At 44.9% G+C, this 26,170-nt stretch overlaps 1 protein-coding gene across 2 annotated transcripts in view; it reads right to left on the bottom strand.

Moving 5' to 3' along the window:
- USP10 (ubiquitin specific peptidase 10) overlaps positions 1–22,138 on the bottom strand; it is an 80,105-nt gene extending 57,967 nt beyond the window's left edge. The window contains exon 1 of one of the 2 annotated variants that reach the window (XM_034940842.3): positions 21,974–22,138. In XM_034940842.3, the coding sequence (XP_034796733.3) occupies positions 21,974–22,009 (36 nt within the window). In that variant the 5' untranslated portion in view covers positions 22,010–22,138. The remainder of the gene's footprint in view (positions 1–21,973) is intronic. The other variant, XM_057300133.2, reaches the window with a different exon arrangement.
- Between the last annotated feature and the right edge of the window lie 4,032 nt (positions 22,139–26,170).

Below are 26,170 nucleotides of genomic sequence, written 5' to 3'. Positions count from 1 at the left end.
AAAACAAAACAAAACAAAACAAAGCCAGACTTGGTGGCACATGCCTGTAGTCCCAGTTACTTGGGAGGGCTGAGGCAGGAGGATGGCTTGAACCCAGGAGGTCAAGGCTGCAGTGAGCTATGATCACACCACTGCACTCCAGCCTGGGAGACAGAGCAAGACCTTGTCTGAAAAACAAAGACAAAAAACCTCGAACTGCAAACTTAAAATGGGCACATTTATTGTATTAAATTATACTTCAATAAGGTTGACTTTTTAAAAATTGTTATGCACAATCTATGTAAAGCAGATGAAGCAGTACCATAATCAAAGCTCTTGAAGACCAATGGCCACAGTTGTAATCTTTCATTTACAGAAGAAGAATTCCTCAGTACACTCTATTTGTTAATCTCTCATCTACGGAAGAAGAATTCCTCAGTACACTCTATTTGTAGGCATCCACACTTTGGGATTTTTAGTTTCACATTCCTTGGTCCAAAGACCTCCCAGTGCTACACAACATCATCTTAAAAATTGTGCATCATTGCCAGGCATGGTGGCTCACACCTGTAATCCCAGCACTTTGGGAGGCCCAGGCAGGTGGATCATCTGAGGTCAGGAGTTCAAGACCAGCCTGGCCAGTGGTGACAAAAATTAGTCTTTACTAAAAATACAAAAATTAGTCTTTACTAAAAATACAAAAATTAGTCAGGCATGGTGGCGGGCACCTGTACTCCCGGCTACTCGAGAGGCTGAGGCAGGAAAATAGCTTGAATACGGCAGGCGGAGGTTGCCGTGAGCTGAGATCGCGCCATTGCACTCCAGCCTGGGCAAAAGAGCGAGACTCCTTCCCAAAAAAAAAAAAAAATTGTGCATCATTGGCCGGGCGCGGTGGCCCAGGCCTGTAATCCCAGCACTTTGGGACGTCGAGGTGGGCAGATCATGAGGTCAGGAGATCAAGACCATACCCACTAATACGGTGAAACCCCATCTCTATTAAAAAATACAAAAAATTAGCTGGGTGTGGTGGCGGGCACCTGTAGTCCTAACTACTCAGGAGGCTGAGGCAGGAGAATGGCGTGAACCCAGGAGGTGGAGCTTGCAGTGAGGCAAGATCGCACCACTGCACTCCAGCCTGGGCAACACAGCGAGGCTCCATCTCAAAAAAAAAAAAAAAAAAAATTGTGCATCATCTTTTTATTCTGCATCTGTTTTCAATTTAACTGTGCACCACTCTGAAGCCTCTGTCCCATCATTACTCAGTCACTTCAGATGATTCTTGCCTGGCTCAACCTTTATTACTGCCGAGCTTCTCGGACCATGTACTCAAACTCCACACAAAGACAATTACTACCAAAAACAATGAAGCAAAACTATAGTATTTCATTAAACAGAGTGCTACATGGGCAGACACTTGTAAGTGCCATCTGTTCTACAGGATTTTTCACTTAATAAAATATGCTGGAACCGGACCAACAAAAGGCCAGCTACTGAAGGCCACCTGCCAGGAAGGAACGCACATCGCTACAGCAGAGCTTCCTTTTAAAGGACATCCATGAAAAAACCTAGCTACAGAAATGATTTTCCTCTGATTTGCTGGCCACTGTCAGCAGACTCTTCAAATCTCCTAGAAAATCTAGGACTGTCTAATGAGAAGTACTTACATTAGCTGGTAAATAGACTCCTCTCCTTCCGGTGTTAAGATCAAGCACAGAACTTCCACCTTAATGAGCGGCTTTGTTGTTAATGGAAAGCAAAGTTACTTAGAAGGTTTGGTTGAAGAAGTAAAAAGCTGCAAAATTACTATCTGTTGAAAATAAAAGAATGCAAAAAGAGGTATACTAGCTAAGGAAGGAATCCACTGTTTGCTGTCTCAATTTAACCTTCACCTAATGATCTGTCCAAACATGCCCTCCAAAGATTTAAATTATGCAACTATAGCTTGCTTTACCAGCAAAAATCCTAATAATTTGCATTCCACTCTTTAATTATGTATTTAAGTTCCTGGATATGGTCTGAAATCTTTTATTAGAAAACTGTTAACTCCAGACTTCAAAGTCCCCCTTATGGGACCCACATACACTAGAAGAGATGTTTTCCACCCAATCGGCTTCCTATATTCTATTTTCCACATAAAAGCAGGTAACCAATCCGTGGTGGTACTCACCTAGCAGGGGAGCAGCATAAACCATATTGGACAAAGGCCTAAGACAACAGTCCTCGAACCTGGCCACACCTTAGAATCAGAGCATCCTCAGGCCACACCTGCAACAATTCTGGCTTCAGTGGTCTAGGGTGGAGTCCAGGCCTCATTTAGCATTTTAAACACTTCCTGTGTGATTCTGACTTACAGTTGGAGTTTAGAATCACTGTGTAGGGGCATTCCCGTGATCCAAGAAAAAGCTCCATCACTACAGGCAACTGAGGAGGTGGGAGAAACTAAGCAGAAAACAGGAGGATGAGGGGAGCTACTTCTCCACTCAGTTATGCCTCCCAGTTAAAAAAGAAATTATAAAATAATTTGAGATAATTACTCACTATATAAAGCTGATGAACAACATCCAGATGTCTTTAAAATGGGAACTCTTTTAGTGCTTTTAAGGGTTTACTGATCATTAACAAGTTAATAAAGGCAAAAACAACAACAACAACTAAACTGGCCGGGCGCGGTGGCTCATGCCTGTAATCCCAGCACTTTGGGAGGCCGAGACGGGGGGATCATTTGAGGTCAGGAGTTCGAGACCAGCTTGACCTACATAGTGAAACCCTGTCTCTACTAAAATACAAAAATTAGCTGGGTGCGGTGGCGGGCGCCTGTAATCTCAGCTACTCGGGAGGCTAAGGCAGGAGAATCGTTTGAACCCAGGAGGTGGAGGTTGCAGTGAGCTGAGATTGCACCACTGCACTCCAGCCTGGGTGACAGAGAAAGACTCCTTCTCAACAACAACAACAACAACAAAACTAAAAGAAGAAAAACTTTTTTTTTGTTTTTTTGTCAGACAGTCTCGCTCTGTTGCCCAACCTGGAGTGCAGTGGCGCGATCTCAGTTCACTGCAACCTCCGACTCCTGGGTTCAAGCAATTCTCCTGCCTCAGCCTCCGAGTAGCTGGTATTACAGGCATGTGTCACGATGCCTGGGCTAATTTTTGTATTTTCAGTAGAGACAGGGTTTCACCATGTTGGCCAGGATGGTCTTGAACTCCTGACAGGTGATCCACCAGCCTTGGCCTCCCAAAGTGCTGGGATTACAGGCGTGAGCCACCGCACCCGGCCAGAAGAAAAACTATAATGCAACTAAATTAGAAGTAATATGACAGAAAAATTAAACTCCTGCCAAACACAGTGGCCCACACTTGCAGTACCAGCTCCTCAGGAGGCTGAGGTGGGAGGATCCCTTGAGCCAATAACTTTGAGGCTGCAGTGAGCCATGATTGCACCACTGCACTCTATCTTGGGTCACAGAGTACAATCCTGTCTCAATAAAATAAATTAACTCACAAGCAACTCTTCAGAAATGTCTTCTGAACAAAAGACATTTCTTTTGTAATTAAACTCATCTCTCATTTGCTTTTAATTCACTAAAATCTAACTTTCACTACCAACACTCCACTTTCTCAAAAATAACCTTCCAATCCAAGATTTTCCCTTCGCAATGTAGTCAAGTTCTCTGAAGCATCTACAACTCTATAAGACAAGTAATCTTCCAATCTCTCTCTCATCACTGTTCTTCCAATCTCTTAGGTAAGGAACTTTGAAAATACCATAAATTATATACCCTTTCCATCACAAATACCCTAACGTGATCACGAATCCCAAATTTCTGGGACCATCTCAACAAAATATCAAAATGTTCAGAAAAACTGCATTTGGCAAGAATAGCAACTGAATGAATTAAATTAAGCATTACAGTAAATTAATCCGTACTGAAATCACATACACCTGAGAACCAGAGACTGGGACCTCAATGAATCAAAGGCAGTAGAAGCACTTTCCTGAACACACATAACTCAGGAAGATTACTAAGAAGTGATGCATCTCCTCTTCAGTTCTACAGTTACTATCCAGCACAGGCCCTGATGACTCCACCTATGCCTGGGTATCTGCAATAACATAGGTAGTGGCCTCCTCCTATCTACCTAGTAAAATGCTTGGCACCTAAGAGACTAACAAATGCTGACAGAATGGCTCACAGTCACCAAACAGCTTGTCACCAAGCTAAATCGACACTTATTGAGCACCAATGACATAAAAAGGACATTAAAAAGCAGTTTAAAATGTCTACGCAATGTGTCCTGCCTTCAAAGAACTGGGGTCAGGGAAGGAGGACATACAGCTAGTGTATACTGAATGTCCATTATGCTCTAGACAATGTTAAAGGCATTTAATCAACATATTTCATTTAATCTGCACAAAATTTCTAAAAGGGAGGATTCCTAATCTTTTTTGGGTGGCAGCAGACCTCCTGAGAAACTGATGTAAGGGAATTAGGCCCACCCCCTAAAGAATGCATGTACACACATTTCTGCCTATGATTTCAGAACTTCACAGACCCTCTGAAGCTCCCGAAGCCCAATACTACCTGCTACTCAAAGTGAGGTCACCAGGCCAGCAGCCTAGGAATGACCTAGGAGCTCAGACAGCGCACAGGGCCCACCCCAAGTGTACTGAATCTAAATGTGCACATTCACAAGACCCGCAGCTGATTCTCAACAGACTTTTAAGTTTGAGAAGCACTGCTATGTTCTATCTCATGTAATCCCAAGGCTCTACTATGAAGCAAGCACACTGCTATCACAGTTGACTGTCCCTATGGCTCTGGACTTCTATTTTAAGTTGCGTAACCATTTATCATCCAAATTAGAGGCATATCTCAGAGTGAAAGGATCATTATGATGAATTATGCTGGGATAAGTTTAGACCAGGACATGCGGTCACTCCCCATGTAATTGTAAGGTGTATATAAAGGTAGAATCTTCACTCTACAACTTGGTGTAATGGGCGTCTTTGCCTACCAACCTTGCCGAAGGTCGTGCACCTAAGATCCCAGTAACTCTGCATTTATTCATTATTCTGCTGATCAGCCTTTGTGCAGGCAGTTCCCTCTTCCCCCATGCTCTGAAGAAGTCCTACTTGTCCTTCAAAGCTCAACGCAGGCATCACCTCCTCAGGAAGTGTTTCTAAACCCTATTTCTGCCAAAGCACTGTTCATATTTCATAGTAATTCTCATTTACCTATGTCTCTGTGAATGAACTGTTATCTCCTTGTGTCAGTCTGTATTTCGTCCACTGAAGCACAATACTGAGAATCTAATAAAGATTTGCTGAATGAAGATGAAAAAACTTTAAAAGTTCAGAGAAACCAACCTTGCCTGAGATTCCACAAACAAAATGGAACAGGATTGGAACCTGAGGCTGACCTCAAGGCACAGACACATTAACAGTTAAGGAACAATAATATTTAAAGAAGACTGTAAGATGCAATCAGATAGTACAGATGATTTGCCAAGGAGAAAGGACAATCTTCCAGTCTGAGGAGTCCAGGAGGAACTGGCATATCTGGAAAAGGAGAGGGGGGAGAGACATTACGCTCATGTGGGACAGTAGCGAACTGGCCAGCTCCCCTTCTTACCCTGTGGGACAGTGGTCACCCAGTTCAGAAGTCAACACACCCCCACCCCCAGGCCAGATGGGAGCCCTGCTTGGCATACCACCCTCCTCGCCACAGTGCTCTGGTTGAGGGACGACCCAAAGGGCACGAAGCTCAGGACACTGCCTAAAATTCGGGGATGCACACTCACTCTCTTGGTCAGGCTGGTGTGACGGAGGCTGTGCCCAAATGTGAAGCCTGAAACTGCTGTGGCCATTCCGCCATCGTGGGGGAAACTAGCCCTGGGATAATACTGACAGGCAGAATGAAAAGATGAAGAAATGAAAAGTGAAAAAATGAAAAGAAGCCAGGTCCTCAAAACTGTAACTAAACGGCTGAATTAAACCAACTTTGAAGCCTGACCTGCCTCTGGAATTTCTAGTTACATGAGCCACTAAATCTCTAGTTTATGGTGTAAGCCAGTTAGAAAGCTGAGCTCTACTTGTTTGTTTTTTTTAAAAAAAGGGAGGGCACCCTAACACATAAATGGGGTAAGCAAAAAGGGAGATAAAAGGCTAGTTGGGCAGCAGTGACCGGAGGATTCATATAAAGTAGTAAGGTCACCCAGGTGGACTCACTGGCTCGTGCCTATAATCCCAGCACTTTGGGAGGCGGAGATCCTATTCCTTCTCAAGACTAGCTCATTACCCATCTTCATTCTCTGAATTACTACAAAAGAACCTGCCACATGCACCACATAATTCAGCACTTAATTACACATCTTGTAACGTGCCCAGTTGTTTCTTATGCCTTAGCTATCCATTATACACAAAGGTAAGGATGCTTTGGTTATCTTCCTGGATATCTACAGCAATAGCTGAAATAGTTGGCCTTCACCAAACATAAGTCAGCTTATTGATATTTTATAAATGGGCCGGGAGTGGTGCCTCACGCCTGTAATTCAAGCACTTTGGGAGGCCTAGGCGGGAAGATCACTTGAGGTCAGGAGGTCGAGACCAGACCGGCCAATATGGTGAAACCCCATCTCTACTAAAAAATATAAAAAGTAGCTAGGCATGGTGGTGCATGCCTGTAGTCCCAGCTACTCAGGAGGCTGAAGCAGGAGAATCGCTTTAGCACGAGAGGCAGAGGTTGCAGTGAGCCGAGACTGCGAACTGCACTCCAGCCTGGGCGACAGAGCAAGACTCCATCTCAAAAAATAATAATAATAATAATAATAATAATAATAATAATAAACAGACCTTTTTAAATATTTTTCAAACATTTCATATGTAGAACTTGTTTTTGATATTACTTTTAAAATTTTTAAAAATTCATGTTTTAAATATCCACTAAGTATCTTCTTAATATCCCTTAGCAAAATATCTCTCTCCCTTCACCCCAAAAATAATCAATGAATTAAGGACGTTCATCTTCCAGTTTACAATAATGTGCTTAATTTGCTCTAGGAAATAAGATAAATTCACAACTAACAACTAAAAATTGGACCAAAAAAACCTGCCAAACATTACCATTTTTAGTATGCATAAACTATAACTTGTGAATACGCTGCAGTCCTTAAAAAACAATGCTGAAGATTAAGTTAAGGCTCTTGAGATCTAAAAAAAAAAACAACAATCGCAAAGGAAAATATTTAATGGAAAAACATTCAACAATATAAGAAATGCAAAGCCATGCATGGTGGCGCACGTCTGTAGCCCCAGCATTTTGGGAGGCTAAGGAGGGAGGATGGCCTGAGCCTAGGAGTTAGATGGTGCAGGGAGTGAGCTACGATTGTGCCATTCACTCCAGCCTGGATGCCAAAGCCAGACCCCATCTTTAAAAAAGAGGAAGAAGTGGGAAAAACATTTTACTAAACAAGTATCATTCCACATTTTAAGGAAGAAACTACTATACCATGAACACACCACAACGAGCTGGCTCCCGCCAACCAACCACCTCCCACCACCCTAAGGCCTGCCCCTCCTCTAGGCACTGTTCAAGCCCTCCACGCTTCTCAACTGGGTCTCTGCAACAATCTACCTCCGCCTCTGTGCTCACCCCTCACCCTCCAAACTGCATGTGGCCACCACAGAGCTGTCTCTCAACTGAACCTTACTATTCTGGTGCCCAGGAAAAGCCTTTCTAGTCTCCCAGAACTTTTCAGGCTAAAAGGCTCTAGCAGAGCCTACAAGACGCACCCATCCATCTTCCCAGCCAACCCCCAGTGCTGCAGCCCCGACAACTCTCCACGTCCCAAATGCACTTCAGGGACACGGCACACGCCAGGTCTTTCTGCTTTGGGCGCCCTTCTCTTGGGACCCTGCTGGCCTGGCTGACTCTGCAAACTATAGAACTCAGTTCCAAAGGCTCATCTTTGTGAAATATTTTCCTCACAAACATGAGCCAAGGTGTCCCCGGGGACTCTCCTGTGATGGTCTCTCTAATTCTGGATCCTAACAGTTGATTCCCTAGCTTCTTTCCCACACCTGACTGTGGGCTTCTGAATATGTCCACTGTGGTATGTCTTTCATGAATGTGTTTGTTAATAAATATTTACTGAGCACTCACCACATTCTAGGACTAGGGGCCCCAGCAGTGAACAAAGCAAACAAAAACCCCTGCCCTCAAGGAGCTTACAATGGGGCCTCAAGGAGCTTACATTGGGGGAGGACGAGAGTGAACCAGATACACATGTCAGGATAGCGGGTATGTAGGGTATTAGGTGTGAAGTGCTCTGGAGAGGGAGCAAGGAGACAGGGTGACAAGTATGAAGGAGGGCGCAATTTTAAAGGTGGGTAAAGTGGGCCTAAGAAGATGGCCCAGGCAAAGAGACTCACTGAAAGTAGGGGAGCAAACCACAGGGACAAAGGGGGCGAGCCTGTCTACAGACAGAGGGTCTCGGGGACAGACAATGCGTTCCCCTCCATTTCTGTACCAACAATGCCTGGCACATAACTGAGTTCAATAAATAACTAGTGGGTGAATGGTGGCTTTGGCTGAGATATCTAAGGTCACAAAGGTGGGGGAAAGATAAACTAACTGTGGCAACTAACTGTGGCAAACCAACCAAAAAGCTCTTTCCATGTTCACTGGTGACACATAATTGGGCCCTGTACTGGAAAGGCTGGCTGCTCCATGGTTCTTGCATTTGGGGGACAGCTGCATTTGCTGTAAGCAGGCCTGCGAAGATAGATCACTGGCATGCCCACTAACAGTCCTGGAAGAGCTTTAGTACACGGAGCCCCAACAGCCAAGCACTTGTGGTAACTCTGGTGAAGGCATTCTCTCTGCATTGCTAAGTGTCCTATCATCTCCAGACTACACCTCCTGAGAAAGAGACCAAGGAATAAAACCAAATAACTTATATGTGACGTGCGGGTCAGTCATCTGGATTCAAGAAACTACACAACAGAGGTAAAGAGAGCACTGAAGAACCTGAAGAGCAGCTTAGGGGTCACTCATGCATTCTAAGTGCAGAAATGACAATCAAGGTGATACTGTGGGAAGCAGCCACCTCTTCTTCATCAGCTCTCATTACTATTTCTATAGACGGCAAATCTGCCCCTCGGGGTCTTGCATGCTGTGGTCCTGAACTTCATGCCTAGAACTATTATAGAAACACCAAAAACAACCATAAGCAGTCCTGAAAACAGTGAATGACAACCAGCTGTTCTCTGTTTGCTTCAACTGGTCCCTGCCAATTAACCGATCCAACAGACAAACACCTGAGTGCCCACTGTGCTAGGCAGTGGAGACACTGGGGCAGCCAGACCACAGCAGACTCAAGAAAGCCTTCCTGACCCGAAAGAGCAGCCAGGCCGGCGGCTGCTTCCTGCTCATCCATGTGGTGTTGGCCTCTGCATAAGGCACAGTCTCCCCAGGCAGAGCCACGTCGTCCTTCCGCTACTCTCAGGACAGGACCACACGGGCCTCTGTACACAGCTGACTGCCTCCTGAGGAAGGACAGGGCATCTACAGAATCAAAGTATAAGGTCCCTCAAAGCCTGCCATACACACAAAATACTGCGATTTCTTTCCCTTCTCACAGAAAAGAGATCAACTGATGAATATGCTAACTTAAGTCTATGTTTCCACCCAAAAGCAGCAAGGACAACGAAGCACAGCTGCAAGGTGTTTCTGTCCACCTTAAAAAGCAAAAGCCACCGGGCGCGGTGGCAAACGCCTGTAATCCCAGTACATTGGGAGGCTGAGGCAGGCGGATCACTTGAGGTCAAGAGTTCAAGACCAGCCTGGCCAAAATGCTGAAACCCCGTCTCTGCTAAAAATACAAAGATCAGCCAGCCATGGTGGCACGCACCTGTAATCCCAGCTACTCAGGAGGCTGAGGCCAGAGAATCACTGGAGCCCCGGAGGCAGAGGTTGCAGTGAGCTGAGATCTTGCCACTGCCTGGGTGACAGAACAAGACTCCACCTCAGACAAAAAAAAAAAAAAAAAAAAAAAAAAGCTAGCCCTTTCTCACACCTAAAACTCTAGTTATAGATGGAAGAAAAGTTTCTGCTGCTGGCACCTAACTTAGAATACATTGTTGTGGCAAAGAAGAGCAAAGAGGTAAGAAGCAACAGAGAACCAAGCGTAATTATTTCAGCACCAGTTTGGGAAAAACTAGAGACTAGAATTTCCTCACCTGACGAATCCATGAGCAACAGCAGCAAAAGAGAGCAGGAATTCCCGATGGTAAATTGGCTTAATGCTACGCACACATCCTCAGAGATGTTGACAACCAGGCTTCAGGATGAATTATAAAGTTCCAGTTCTCTGGGACATCAGATGCTCACAGTTACACTGAGCTGTGGGGGAGTGTGCTGATCCCATGCTGTCCACAAGGGTCCTATTTCAAGATGTGGGGTGCAGAGCAACAGCCAGAGCAGCTCTTCAGGTTCTGGGGAACACATGTGTACTTACATTTTTAAAAACATGTTTTTTGCAACGTATAAATCCCAACACGGGCCCTGGCACAGAGCAAGTGTTGGGTAGATGCTTGTTTAAAAGGCATAATCATGGACTTCATGAATGCCAAACCAAACTGAAATCTCGTTCTGAAGACACGACATGACAGCTCTTCAAAGTGGCAAAATGTCAGGTTTCTCATCTGCTCACAACTGTTCCACAATTCCACTCGGCGCTAAAATAAGTGAGGATCACACTCAGAGTGAGGGGCACAATTCATATTTTTGTTGTTGTTCACACCTAACCTAGACTGGAGATGTAACACTTTGTCCAAAATACAATTTCATTATTGCTATTCATGGGAAAGTGCTCAACAAGTTAAAACAAAAAAAGCTGTACACAAACCCATGCAGACGATCTGCAGCCTGAGCCTGGCTGAGACGGCCTGGGGACCTGCTCACAGGGATCCTTACTCAGTGTCTCTTGGTGGCACCCAGGGTGCCAGGTGATTCTGGTATTAGAAGAGGGCACTCGAGGATCACAAACCTAAAAACGCTGTTAAATCCAATGATTCCAAATTTCTAAAGTTTACTACCAAAAGTATTACAGGAAACATTTAAAATAAGGTAACAAGTCACCTAAGTTTTTCTTAATATTTTCTACGAATATAATCAAGGGACAGATGCTTGTTTTTAAAGGTGCCTCCCCCTCAAAATAAAGGGAATATGTCCCTAAATGACCTTCCCTAACTACTCTATCCAATTATCACTGAGGACACTGAAGGGCTACCTGCCTCACATTAATCTGTCTCAGAAGTCCCCAAAAGAAATGCCCTACTTCTTTCCCCTCAAAGTTATGAGGCTTAAGATGCCAAAATGAGCAGAGAGTAGAGTCCCAGCTATGGAGGAGAGCCTAAAGAATCAAATCCCTGACAACTTTCGAAGCATCTAAGTAAGACCCCTGCACAATCAACTCAACCCAGCAATCTTTTTTTTTTTTTTCCCGAGATGGAGTCTTGCTCTGTTGCCCAGGCTAGAGTGCAGTGGCACAGTCTGGCTCACTGCAACCTCTGCCTCCCGGGTTCAAGCGATTCTCCTGCCTAAGCCTCTCAAGTAGCTGGGATTACAGACATGCGCCACCATGCCCGGCTAATTTTTGTATTTTTAGTAGAGATGGGGTTTCAGCATGTTGGCCAGACTGGTCTCAAACTCCTTACCTCAAGTGATCCGTCTACTTCGGTCTCCCAAAGTGCTGGGATTACAGGCGTGAGCCTCGCACCCGGCCTCAACCAGCAACCTTAACACAGAGTGTTGCTACCAACTTAACTCAGTCCTGAGCTTGGATTATCAAATTCTTTATCTCTCCTCTCCAGACTCCCGGCTAACCACTTCACCCTACACACCATTTCAGCCACAAATTTATCTGTTTCCCAAACAGGCTGCAGGCTTTGAGACAGTTCCTCTGCACAGTCTCCTCCACACGCCCTTGTCCGTGTGCTTCTCTGCCTGGAAAACTCCAGCTCAAATGTCGCCGTTCTAGAAGAGACGTCTTCCCAGCTCTGCCCAACATTCAGTCCCACTCTCCTCCTTTTTTGAAACACTTTATACCTAACTCCTGAGTCACGCAACTTCTCTCCACCTCCACGGGACCCTCCGAGTCGAAAGTCCAAGGACCCTGCCCTAAATGATCTCCTTATGACCACTGCGACCCCGTGAGTCTATTCTTCACTGGGCAGAGTATGATCCCAAAAGGCAATGTGATTATGAGGTGCCATGGTCAAATGTTGTACCACCTCTTCTTCCACACTTTTCTCAGAATAAAGACAGTGACATCTAACAAAGGCTGCAAGGTTGGATGGTGCGTCTGTCCCTCCCCTCCAGCTCTGTGCCCAAGACACACAAGTCCTTACTGAGTTCTCCAAAGTGCTCCAAATTCCCTCCAGCCAAAGGTCCACCACACATGCTGTCCCCACTGTCTCATGCTGTAAACGCGTCACTTCCACGGGAACCGTTCTCTGACTTCAGACTGTGTTCCCTTCCTTTGGGAAACATCTCTCAGTTTGGAGTGACATGTACGTAACTGTGATTATCTGATTAGCAAGCTGTCTTCGTCAATGGACCCATAAACTCCTCCGCGAGAGAAACAATGCCTGTTTTCGCTCATCACTCCCTCCTCAGTGCCTGGTACACAGCAGCCACTCCGTAACTATTTGCTGAATGAATGAACAAACGAATGAATGAATGTTCATGACTATGTTGTTCACACTTGTGTTACAGGAATTACCACCCTAAAACTGGATGCACCCAGCCATTAGCCTGCTTCTCTCCCTCACTACCCAGCGAACCTCTAAAGCACAGGAATTCTCTCTTCAGCTCTATACTCCTAACGTCCGGCCACCAAAATCTGTGAACAATCACAAAAGATATAAAGTCCTTCATATGTGGTTCTGAAAAAAGTGTCTAGTATTCTGCAAATTAATTCTAAACAAAATAGCAAACCACACTTGGAAGCCCTGATTTTTTGCATTTTATTACAAGTCAGAAGTAGTTAAATGTGGTTATCTCTCAGGAGTGGGACCTGAGTTGGGAAGTGCTTTGTTTTTTGCCATTGCAGTACTCTGATGAAACAAAGTGACAGAAGACAAAAACATGATTTTGAAGAAGATGGAGAAAAATTCAGGTTAATTACCCAGTTTCTCATTATTCCCTAGGGCAGGTGACTTACCAATCTCCAACTAATAAAAAGTTTGTCCTCTCATAAATCTAGTGCAAAGGCAATGGATGGACAAGAATCTGAATGTGAATCAGACCTCCTTTTTTGTTTTTTGAGATGGAGTTTCACTCTTTCGTCCAGGCTGGAGTGAAGTGGCGTGATCTTGGCTCACAGCAACCTCTGCCCCCACGGGTTCAAGCTATTCTCCTGCCTCAGCCCTCCGAGCAGCTGGGATTAAAGGTGCCTGCCACCACACTAGGCTAATTTTTGTATTTTTAGCAGAGATGGGGTTTTACCATGTTGGCCAGGATGGTCTCAAACTCCTGACCTCAGGTGATCCACCCACCTCGGCCTCCCAAAGTGCTGAGATTACACACGTGAGCCACCACGCCCAGCCAGACCTCTTTTTACAATATGAATACCGGACAGCATGACTACTACTAAGGGGGTGGAAGTCTTCAAAATATTTCTTATCTTTTCTTTTTTGACGTAAGAGTCTCGCTCTGTCACCCAAGCTGAAGTGCAGTGGCGCAATCTCGACTCACTACAATCTCCACCTCCCAGGTTCAAGCGATCCTCCCATCTCAACCTCCCAAGTAGCTGGGACTACAGGAGAGCACCACCATGCCCAACGAATTTTTGTATTTTTGTAGAGAAAGAGTTTTGCTATGTTGCCCAGGCTGGTCCCAAACTCCTGAGCTTGAGTGATTTGCCTGCCTCAGCCTCCCAAAGTGCTGGGATTACAGGCGTGAGTCACTCACTGCACCTGGCCCAAAATATTTCTTAAGAAAAAAAAAATTGTTTGGACAACATGTTATAAGTTGTGACAGCACTTCCACAATCCCCTGCACACTGGATCCTGATAAGCCACTTTAATCTCCAGAATATCTGCTTCATTCCCTGGCAAAATTAGGTAAACCTAAGAAAACAGACTTCAGTGGATGTTTTCAGTAATTTTGAAAACAAGGTTTGCTCAATAAAGTTCAGTGACTAGATACAACAGACCATATTATGAAACAACGGAACAACAACAAAATACTCCAGTGGAAAAAAGCATAGAAGACACACACCAAACTGACGATTAAGGATCAGAGAGGAAGGGAATGACTTCTACTTTTCACTTTAAATATGTCTGTGCTGTTTTTGTGTCTTAAAAATAGCATGTCTTTATATTAGAAAATAAAATAAACGACTTTATTAAAATGTACCCCACACAAACTTTAGTGAATAGTAACATATTATAGTAACAAATTTTGTAATTAGTAACATTAAAGTTTTTAAACGCACATTTCATTCATTCATTCTGTAAATGTTTATGGAGGAACTACTAAGGGGAAGTCACAGTGTGAAAGATTATGCCTTCATCAGTCTCTTCCAGAAAACCAGTCTGGCAAAGTAGAAAAAGCAAAGGATTCAGAAGTCAAAACACCTGCTTTTAAAAGGTCCTGATGGCCAGCAGCCATTTGACCTCAAGCCACAACCTCTCTGGGTCTTATCTTACTCATCTGTAAAATGGTTATAATAATACAGGACAGAGTTGCTGTAAAGGCTCAAACAAGCTAAGGCACTTTCTAAACTATGCAGTTTATAGAGTGTATAGGCTTCAAATGATGACTACTACAATGCTTAGTATCTCGTAATAAATATGTTCCTCCTTCTCCAATGATCAGATCTACCCAGAAATTCTACTTCAGGTCTTGAATAAATATATATATAGTCTTGGCCCGGCACGGTGGCTCACGCCTGTAATCCCAGCAATCTGGGAGGCCAAGGTGGGCAGATCCCGAGGTCAGGAGATGGAGATCATCCTGGCTAACACCGTGAAACCCCGTCTCTACTAAAAATACAAAAAATTAGCTGGGCATGGTGGCGCGCGCCTGTAGTCCCAGCTACTCGGGAGGCTGAGGCAGGAGAATGGCGTGAACCCGGGAGGCGGAGCTAGCAGTGAGCCAAGATCGCGCCACTGCACTCCAGCCTGGGTGACAGAAGAAGACTTCGTCTCAAAAAATATATATATAAAAATATATATAAATATAAATATATATAAATATAAATATATATACAAATAAATACATATAAATATATATATATAGTCTTTGCAGCCATGTAAGGGAAATTATTACTTAAAATATCAAGAGAAGGGGTATATAGGAACTCTTTGTACTTTTCTCTCAATTTTGCTGTGAACCTAAAACTGCTCTAAAAAATGAAATATAAAAAAATTGTTTTAATGTATCAGAAGTTTTTTATATTGGGCAGGAATCTCGAAAACCTCTAGAATTGAACTTCATTTTCAAATCCTCTTCTATTTTTAACCAAAACTTCAACATGTCCTATCAAAAGTAAAAAGACTGATACTTGCAAAATGAATAGGGAGGCTAGACGCGGTGGCTCACACCTGTAATCCCAGTACTTTAGGAAGCTGAGGCAGAAGGGATCCCTTGAGGCCAGGAGTTCAAGACCAGCCTGGGAAACACAGCAAATCCCTGTCTCTACAAAACACAACAAATTGTTTTTTTCAAAGAATGAGTAGGGATGCTGGGGGCAGTGGCTCATGCCTGTAATCCCAGCACTTTGGGAGGCCAAGGTAGGTGGATCACCTAAGGTCAGGAGTTCCACATCCGCCTGACCACCATGGTGAAACCCCATCTCTACTAAAAATACAAAAAAATTAGCCAGACGTGGTGGCTCACACCTGTAATCCCAGCATTCTGAGAGGCCAAGGCAGGTGGATCACCTGAGGTTAGGAGATCAAGACCAGCCTAACATGGTGAAACCCGTGTCTACTAAAAATACAAAAATTGGGCCAGTTGCAGTGGCTTATGCCTGTAATCCCAGCACTTTGGGAGGCTGAGGCAGCTGGATCACCTGAGGTGAGGAGTTTGAGACCAGCCTGAAACATGGTGAAACCCGTGTCTACTAAAAATACAAAAATTGGGCCAGTTGCAGTGGCTTATGCCTGTAATCCCAGCACTTTGGGAGGCTGAGGCAGCTGGATCACCTGAGGTGAGGAGTTTGAGACCAGCCTGACTAACATGGTGAAACCCCGTTTCTACTAAAAATACAAAAAAATTAGCTGGGCGTGGTAGCAGGCAACTGTAATCCCAGCTACTTGAGAGACTGAGGCAGGAGAATCGCTTGAATCTGGGAGGTAGAGGCTGCAGTGAACCAAGATCGCACCACTGCATTCCAGCCTGGGCAACAGAGCAAGACTGTCTCAAAAAAAAAAAAAAAAAAAGCAAGCAAGGGCATGATATGTCTGTACTCAACATACACAAATGGAAAGGAGCACATCTTCATAAAACAAAGACAAATGGGAAAACAAAAATCTAGCACCATCAGATCAGCAAGAAAGAGAGAAAGGGACGGAGGGAGGAGTCAGCTAGATGTAAAAATCAGGTTCAAAAGGCACAGGAGTGGCTGGGTGTGGTGGCTCACGCCTATAATCCCAGCACTTTGGGAGGCCGAGGTGGGCGGATCATGAGGTCAGGAGATCGAGACCATCCTGGCTAACACGGTGAAACCCAGTCTCTACTAAAAATATAAACAATTAGCTGGGCATGGTGGCGGGTGCCTGTATTCCCAGCTACTCAGGAGGCTGAGGCAGGAGAATCACTTGAACCCGGGAGGCAGAAGTTGCAGTGAGACAAGATACCGCCACTGCACTCCAGCCTGGGTGACAGAGTGAGACTCCGTCTCAAAAAAAAAAAAAAAAAAAAACAAAGCACAGGAGTGGGGACACTCACCTTTTTATTAGGGATACTCTCACTTCAAAATGGACTGGTTTTGAGACTCCTGAGCCATAGAGTACAGGCTTAAGGAGATGTCCCTCCAGCTAATACCAGAAAAATAAACTGAGAATGGATCCGAAGAATGACAACCGATAAGGCTGTAGACACAAGCCCAACAGGGAGGAGACTGAGGACTCTTAGGAGCAGCCACCATTACAGCGCAGACGGTAGCAGGTGCTGGGCCCGCACTCCACATGCACATTCTCCTAACAATTCTCGTGTGAGCCCAAAAGGGAAAGTCGAGGAATTCAGGCTGTAACAGCCCCAAACCACATTTCTATCTCAACACCTTACCAGCCCTATTCCAGGAGAGGGCAACCAGGGCATGATGTTTCAAGACGGGACAGAATGGCAGTGCTGGTAGAGTTTCTGGGTTCTCAAGTCATCTGATGAAAATGGGATCATGGCCCAGGAGCTTTCAAATAGCCAGAAAATAGCCAGTTCAGAAAAAAATCTAGGATCTGAAGATTCTACATCGAGGTTTATGATAAATTCTACATTTTCTGATCCTTGAAACAAATACTATACACATACCCCATGGGCTACCTTTATTTTCCTACACTAATTCTTCATCCAGCCTGTATTGACAGAAATGGTCAAAGAAAGACCTTTTGGGAGAACACTTCAATAAACAGGAAAACTGCAGTCCAAGCACATATAAGTCTCTGGAAATGAACATCTACACTGCTGAAGTGGCACTAAAGTGACAAATGACAGTAATCCAATGGCCCAAGGCCAGCAAATTCCATTGCAAACAGATTTATCTGTTTTGTGCGATGGTGATTCTTGCATGTGTGGCAGTAAATAGAAAAGTAACAGCCTAATTACAAATTCAAAAGCAAGCTCTTCCCACTACGTTTCATATTTTGGTATAGTACCAGCAATAAGTGTCCTCAGCAACCACGTTTAATGTGCCACCTGAATACCAGGAACCATTAACAGGAAGTACCTACATGTCTGAAATTATATCTTTAAAAACAAACAAACAAACAAAAAACCGAAACAAAAACCCTGATGTAACTAATTCAATTGGAGATGATACCACTTTTCTCAATTACTTGAATGTTATATTCTGAGCACAGCACAATGCAACGTGCCGCTTAGGCTTGGCATTAAACAGCAATCATTAAGCTTTGTAATCCTTTTCTCCTTTAAGTTTTCCTATGTGAATCACTGCTTAAATCCTATCAGTTCCACGTAACAGAACACTGGAATACATGTCCTAACTTTTGCTTTAGTGAGGAATTTAGAATGTGGTAGGCCTGCTTAGTATTCACTGGAATTTCAGTGCGCTGTGCTCTCAATGAAATGGGCTCAAGAGCATGAAGGTGAGGTCCTAGTACGGGGCGGCTGCTCAGGCTATCTGTACAAACCACTAAGGCGACCACTGGCTCACAAACTTAAAACATCTACTCTTAGGACATGCTTAAATAGCTTGCTGTCACTATGCAAAGGAAAACTGTTATCTCCAAATGCCCCTTCAACATTTCAAACAATTGTATTTACTTCAGCTGCTCATTACTTGAGATTCTAATAAAAATGTATTTCTTTCAAGAATTAACACTAATCCAGCTGTTGGCTAGAAACAGATATTTAGCAATACAGTAACATTCAGCCATATGCTAGAGGGGGAATCCAAGACTTTCCATCATGTAAAATGTGGAGGATCTGCTATTACAAGGTAAAAAAGAGACTGGGGTGAGTCTATGCAGAGACAAGGACAGAAGCCAACTGCATGACATTCAAATTGGGTGTAGGAAGCATTATTGTGGAGATTTCACTATAAATGACATCAATAATCACAAATATTTTTTCGGTGTAAGGCAAAACTAATAGCTTCAAATTAATTACCCCAAATAATTTAACCGGTCCCCTCAGTGACAAGGATATTCACTTAGACCTACACTTCAACTGTTAAAGTTCATTTATTTGTCTTTGCTAAAATGTTGAGTTACCGGTCTCAAAATGTTTCCAAATTCTTCACTATTACACTTCAATACAGGTAACAGGGATCAACCAACACTTTCTAATATTTGGAAATAGGGTTATTAACCTATAAACTTTTTTATTTATTTTGAGATGGAGTTTCGTGTTTTTTTTTTTTTTTTTTTTGAGACGGGAGTCTTGCTCTGTCACCCAGGCTGGAGTGCAGTGGCATGATCTTGGCTCACTGCAACCTCCGCCTCCCGGGTTCAAGCGATTCTCCTGCCTCAGCCTCCCAAGTAGCTGGGACTACAGGCGAGCTTCACCACACTCGGCTAATTTTTGAATTTTTAGTAGAGACAGGGACTCACTATATTGGTCAGGCTGATCTCGAACTCCGGACCTCAAGTGATCCACCCACCTGAGCCTCCCAAAGTGCTGGGATTACAGGCACGAGCCACCGCGCTGGCCTGTAAACATTTTTAAACTGTAACGTTTTCCACCTCCCATTATTCTCAGTGACAAATTTAACTTTAACAAGTCAATTTTAAGATAAGACCTTCAATTTGCAGTTGTTATTCCCAACATAAACAAGTAATATACATATCATGGCGCTTAATATCTGATAAACAATCAGTATTTGCTGAATGAATGAATGGCCATTAAGGCTGCAAGACTCTTAGGACAGTAGCCAACCAAATAAAACAAATTTATTAAAACGCTCAGAATGACTGAAGCAGGAACCAGTAACTAAATCCTGTCATACATGATTCCATTACTTGTTTCCATTACTATTCTTTTAAAATGAAAATTATGAGAAAACGGCCAGACGCAGTAGTGGCTCACGCCTATAATCCCAGCACTCTGAGAGGCCGAGGCGGGTGGATCACCTGAGGTCAGGAGTTTGAGACCAGCCTGATCAACATGGTGAAACCCGTCTTTAATAAAAATACAAAAAATTAGCCAGGCATGGTGGTGGGCGCCTGTAATCCCAGCTACTTGGGAGGCTGAGGCAGGAGAATCGCTTGAACCTGGGAGGCAGAGGTTGCAGTGGTCCAAGATCATGCCACTGCACTCCAGCCTGGGCGACAGAGCAAGACTTCCGTCTCAAAAAAAAAAAAAAAAAAAAGAGCAAAACTCCATCTCAAAATAAATAAAAAAGTTTATAGGTTAATAACCACAGCACTCCAGCCTGGGCAACAAGAGCCAAATTTCAACTCAAAAAAAAAAAAAAAAAAAAGAAGAAGAAGAAAATTATGAGAAATCAAACTATTTCCTTTGCTACTTTCTCCATGCTAAAACTTAAAAGCATTTAAATCATACTTTAAAAGAATAAACCCAAAGTGTTGCTAACATTTACGTTCCGCCAACTTTTGCTACTCCAATTTTCTAAAGATGTGTATAACGCTTTAGACTGTTGTATAAAACGTAAATACTGGGACAATGAATGCAAACGAAATTACAATTAAGTTTACATATTATCCATCCCCATTAATTAACATTTCAATCAACCTTGAATTGTGATTGATGCTTATTAAATAAAGGAAGTGAGCTAAGCCTAAAGATGCTTTCTTCATGTCAAAATCACAAGGAATATTACACATTAATTCATTATGAGCCTTATACTTGTTCATACCAATTCTAATAAGCTAGTTAATTAGGATTTAAGTTGAGAAAAAAGCAAATATCAAATCTTTTTTTTAATAGAAAGGTCTAAACAAAGCTAAATACACCAAATCTCTTAAAATCTTTGTGCTATACATTTGTAAAAATTATTCAACTACTGATCCCTTTTTTGGCGCAAAGACCTACACTACTTACAAAAGTAAATGTATAAGGGAACAAAACGTTAAAGGGGGAAATTCTGATGCAAACTAAACTACAGCTAATTTAACAAAATTGAAGCTTGTCGTAAGATCTAATTTTTTAAAAAGTTTTCGCATTTTAGATTCCACAACACGCATTCATTACAATAGTTCCGAAAATCATGTTTCAAAAGAGGTCTAGTCAGATTGACTTCATCTGCAGAAGGGCAACAAAACCCAATTGCTTATGAAGGGTTATGATTTTACTCGCAATCAGTTTCCCGAATGGCTACTTTGTTTCATTTCCCCATATTTAATACAAATACACAATGAGATGGTTTAAAAGTGTGCAACAATTTATAGGGACCAGATGTCAACAAATTAGCAGTCTAAAGCAAGGCTGACAAATAATACATCATGCCGATTTTTGTCCAGAATAATTATAATGGCGGAGGGGGGAAAAGGTGTGAGAGAAGGGGTGGGAGAGGGGAATAAGAGCTTAACTCTACACGCACATCTCCCAAAAAGAGCTCTTTCTTTCCACCACGGGATTATTGTAAAGGGCCCCTAAGCTTTAGCTACTGTTCAGGCAGGGTGCGTTAGTTGTCAGCCTGGCTGGGATGGATTCCTGCAAGGGATGTCACTCAAATGCAAGTGAAAGTACGGTCCTTGCGACTTATTTCGAGTTTTCTTTGCAACAGCAGCCCAAGGCCGCTACTCTGCGACTTCTATCTAAAAAACAGAAAATCGGCAACCCCCGCATCATCAATCAAGCTGAGAAAGGAAGCTCTTGGGGCAAAGGGGCAACAGGGCACCCCCAAATCTCTGAGGCCCGCTCCAGGCAGAGGCAGCAACCTGAGCTGCTCTGGGGCCCCTGCCGCTCCAGGGGACTCCCGGAGCCCCCGGGCCGCCTCCCCCGGCCGGCGCGGCGGGGAGGGCCCCACTCCACACCCCGGGCTCGCCCCGCGGTCCAGCCCCAGGGAGGTTAACCCCTTCGGCGCCCTCCACGCCCTCCCCAAGCGGGGCCCGGAGCCCCCGCCCCTCGACCTCCCCGGGACTAGGGGGTCCGGGTGGCTCAGGGGAAGAAGGCGCGGCGGGCGCGGAGGCGGCGGGTGGCTCCGGCCTAGGCCCGGGCAGCGTGTCCCGGCGCCCTCCCCCACTCCCACACGCTCGCTCCGGGCAGGGCGCGGACGCCCGCCCGCCGCGGCGTCCGCCCGCCCCGGGCTCGGGCCCCTTCCGGCCGAAGGCGCAGACCGGCGGCTACCTGCGGGCTGTGGAGGGCCATGGCTGCCCGTTTCATTGGGACTCTGCGATCCTCCGGCTGCTCACGCTGCTTCCCCCGCCGCCGCCATCTTCTCGCCCGCACATACACACTCGCATCGGCCGCCGCGCCTGCGCACTGGCCGCGCGCCGCGGGGCGCGGGGAGGCCGGCCCGCTGATGCGCCTGCGCGGCCGACAGGTGGGCGTGCGCCTGCCGGGCCGCGGACATCCCCTGCCCCGCCTGGAGCCTGCCGGACTCTGAGCCCCGCGACCCTCGGGCGGAAGCGGCCGGGCGGCTGCACACCAGGAGCCCGCCGAGGCCTGGCTGTGGATCCGGAAGGGGAGAGGGCAGGCAGGTACAGGTGGCAACGCCAAGGCGCCGGCGGGCCCGGCTCCTCACCTACTGGGGGCCACCTGGGCCCCCGGAGCCCGGGAGCCGCGGGCTGAGGTCGGCCTGGGGCCCACGAGCAGCCCTCAGCGTACCTGGGCCCGGGCCTCGGGAGTGTTCGCATTAGATCCCCGAGGAGGGTCTGGTTTATGAAGATCCCGTTGCCGCGCATTCATTCATTTGTTCACTCTTCATTCACTCCCCAAGTCCTGCCTGGGCGCCTGGGCCACGCCTTTGGCTAGACATTAGGGGAAAAAAGCAAAACAGACAAAAACAAAACGTAGGGCATAAAAGCACGCGTAAAGTGCTTGACATGAAGCCTGGCAAGTAGCAAACACTCAGCAAGTGCTACGTGTTGCACACGTGTGTGCGTGTGCACGGGCAAACCAGCCTTGGGGGTCGTTGGTTCATTCACTATTAAGAAACAGGGGCCCCTGCCTAACTGCACTGTTTTCCAGCCAGTGGGTCCACCCTTGGGTTTTGGCCCCTTTTCTAGCTGTAATTTCAGACAAGCGACTTTCCTTCCCTAAGCCTTGGTTTCCTCACCTGTGAATAAGACAAATATGTCATAACGCGTAAGATTTCTGTGAGGTTCAAATTAGATTAACGTGAGCACACTGGCCAAGAGAATAGTCAATAAAAATTGGCCACTGGGATTGTTATTAATAACCATTACTATTGGTTTCATTTATTCAACAAACACCTACAGAGAGTCTGCTCTTGCTAGACCCTACACTGAGCAGAGGAGATTAACAGGAAGATCCATTCCCACGTTACATGAAATAGGGAGCCTTGTCTCTTCATAAATGGGATGCCATGAAAAATATAAGTGGGCCAGGCGCAGCGGCTCACGCCCGGAATCCCACACATTGGGAGGCCGAGGCGGGCGGATCACTTCAAGTCAGGAGTTGGAGACCAGCCTGGCTAATATGATGAAACCCCAACTCTACTAAAAATACAAAAATTGGTGGGATGTAGTGTGGCACACCAGGCGTCCCAGCTACTCAGGAGGCTGAGGTGGGAGGATCACTTGAACCCCGGAGACGGAGGTTGCAGTGAGCCGAGATCGCGCCACTGCACTCCAGCCTGGGCGACAGAGCGAGTCTCTGTCTCAAAAAAAAAAAAAAAAAGAAAGAAAGAAAGAAAGAAAAGAAAAGAAAAATATAAGTGGTAGGGAGGGGTTGTTCCAAAATAGAAGAGCTAGAAACACATAACCAAATACAATGTGTCATCTTGCTTGGATCCTGATATGTCTTTTAAGCTGGTTTTACTATTTGTTGACAATTGGAGACATTTGAATATGGATTGGATATGGGTGATCTTCGTGAATTATTGGTAATTTTATAGTGTAATAATTATACTGTGCTCATTGAGAGAATGTCCTTATTGTGAGGAGATGCATTCTGAAGAGTTGAGGATTGAAGGCCATAATGCCTGTAAACTATTGTTTAATGGTTCAACAAAAGATAAAATCATGTACACACATAAACATTCAGGGAGAGACAGCAAATATGGCAAAATGTTTACTATTGTTGGCTCTAAGTAGTGCTATATATTTCAGCTTTTCTCTATGTTTGAAAATTTTTATAACAAAAATTGGGGAAAACAATACAATATAGTGTCTGTGCTATAATTTTAACCATGGAAAAGCGATATCTGCACTTGGATAGAAACTGGGGGACGTGAAAACTCACTAGTGATTTATGGTTGTCTCTCTGGCTCGGTGCGGTGGCTCACACCTGTAATCTCAGCACTTTGGAAGGCTGAGGTGGGTGGATCACCCGAGGTCGGGAGTTCAAGACCAGCCTGATCAACATGGTGAAACCCCGTCTCTACTAAAAATACAAAAATTAGTCGGGCGTGGTGGCAGGCGCCTGTAATCCCAGCTACTCAGGAGGCTGAGGCAGAAGAATCGCTTGAACCTGGGAGGCAGAGGTTGCAGTGAGCCAAGATGGCACCATTGCACTCCAGCCTGGACAACAAGAGTGAAACTCTGTCTCAAAAAAAAAATAAAAATAAAAATAAAAATAAAATATATATATATATATATATAGTTGTTTGTCTGATTTTTATCATACAGTTGCTTGAACAACAAATAAAAGTGATAAACAAAAGATCCCAGGCCAGGCACAGTGGCTGACGCCTGTAATCCCAGCACTTTGGGAGGCTGAGGCGGGTGTATCACCTGAGGTCAAGAGTTCGAGACTAGCCAGGCCAACATGGTGAAACCCTGTCTCTACTAAAAATACAAAAATTAGCTGGGCATGGTGGCAGGCACCTGTAATCCCAGCTACCTGGGGGGCCTAGGCAGGAAAATTGCTTGAACCCGGGAGGCGGAGGTTGCAGTGAGCTGAGATCACACCATCTCACTCCAGCCTGGGGGACAAAAGTGAGAGTTTGTCTCAAAAATAAATAAATAAATAAATAAAAAATAAAAAAGATCCCAGTCTTCATTTTCAAATAATTCACATAGATATTAACACATATCTTCAGTACAAGTAAATAGATGTTAAAAGGAAGATATGAACAAGCACTATGGCCTTCAGTGTTTAGCAGACCCTGGTGATATACTTTGGCTGTGTCCCCACCCAAATCTCATCTTGGATTGTAATAATCCCCATGTGTCAAGAGTGGGGCCACATGGTGATAATTGAATCATTGGCATGGTTTTCCCCATACTGTTCTCATGGTAGTGAATAAGTCTCACAAGATCTAATGTTTGTGTGTGTGTGTGTGTGGTTTTTTTGGTTTGTTTGGTTGTTTTTTTGTTTTTGTTTTTGTTTTTGTTTTTGAGACAGTCTTGCTCTGTCGCCCAGGCTGGAATGCAGTGGCAGGATCTCAGCTCACCGTAACCTCCGCCTCCTGGGTTCAAGTGATTCTCCTGCCTCAGCTTCTGGAGTAGCTGGGACTACAGGCATGTGACACCACGCCCGGCTAATTTTTGTATTTTTAGTAGAGATGGGGTTTCACCATGATGGCCAGGCTGGTCTTGAACTCCTGACCTCAAGTGATCTGCCCACGTCAGCCTCCCAAAGTGCTGGGAATACAGGCGTGAGCCATCACGCCCAGCCTCTAATGGTTTTACAAATGAAAGTTCCCCTGCACAAGCTCTCTTGCCTGCCGCCATGTTAAGCGTGACTTTGCTCCTCATTTGCCTTCTGCCATGATTGTGAGGCCTCCCTTGCCATGTGGAACTGTGAGTCAATTAAACCTCTTTGCTTTATAAATTACCTAGCTTGGGTATGTATGTCTTTATTAGCAGCATGACAACAGACTAATACACCTGGTATCTCCCATAAGTCGGGACAGTGGCCTAGGCCTGGAGTCAAGACAGGCCCAAGTTCAAATCTGGAATCCCCCACTCACTAGCTGTGTGAACCTGGGCAAGTTACCTACATTTTCTGTGAATCTTTTGTAGAAGGTGGTGTGATGGGCAGAATAATGCCCCTCCCCTCAAAGATGTCCATGCCCCAACCTCAGAACCTGTGAATATATTACTTTACATGGTAAAAGGAACATTGCAGATGTGGTAATGTTAAGGGCTTTGAGATGGATTATCCTGGGAAATAACCTAATTATGACATGACTGGTGGGTCCCATGTAATCACAAGGGTCCTTATGAGGGAAAGAAGGAGGGGCAAGAGAGTCAGGTCACAAGGAGATGTGAAAATAGAAGCAGAAAGAGAGAGGGAGAGATTTGAAAATGCTGTGCTGCTGGTGCCACGAGCCAAGGAATGTGGGTGGCCTCTAGGAGCTGGAAAAGGGTAAACATTTTCTGCTAGTGCTGCCAGAAGGAACATAGCCTTGCTTAC

This window comes from Pan paniscus, chromosome 18 (assembly GCF_029289425.2).
Source record: "Pan paniscus chromosome 18, NHGRI_mPanPan1-v2.0_pri, whole genome shotgun sequence".
Classification (NCBI taxonomy): domain Eukaryota; kingdom Metazoa; phylum Chordata; class Mammalia; order Primates; family Hominidae; genus Pan; species Pan paniscus.
The sequence above is the reverse complement of the archived record's forward strand: the minus strand, read 5'-3'. Positions and strand labels throughout refer to the sequence as shown.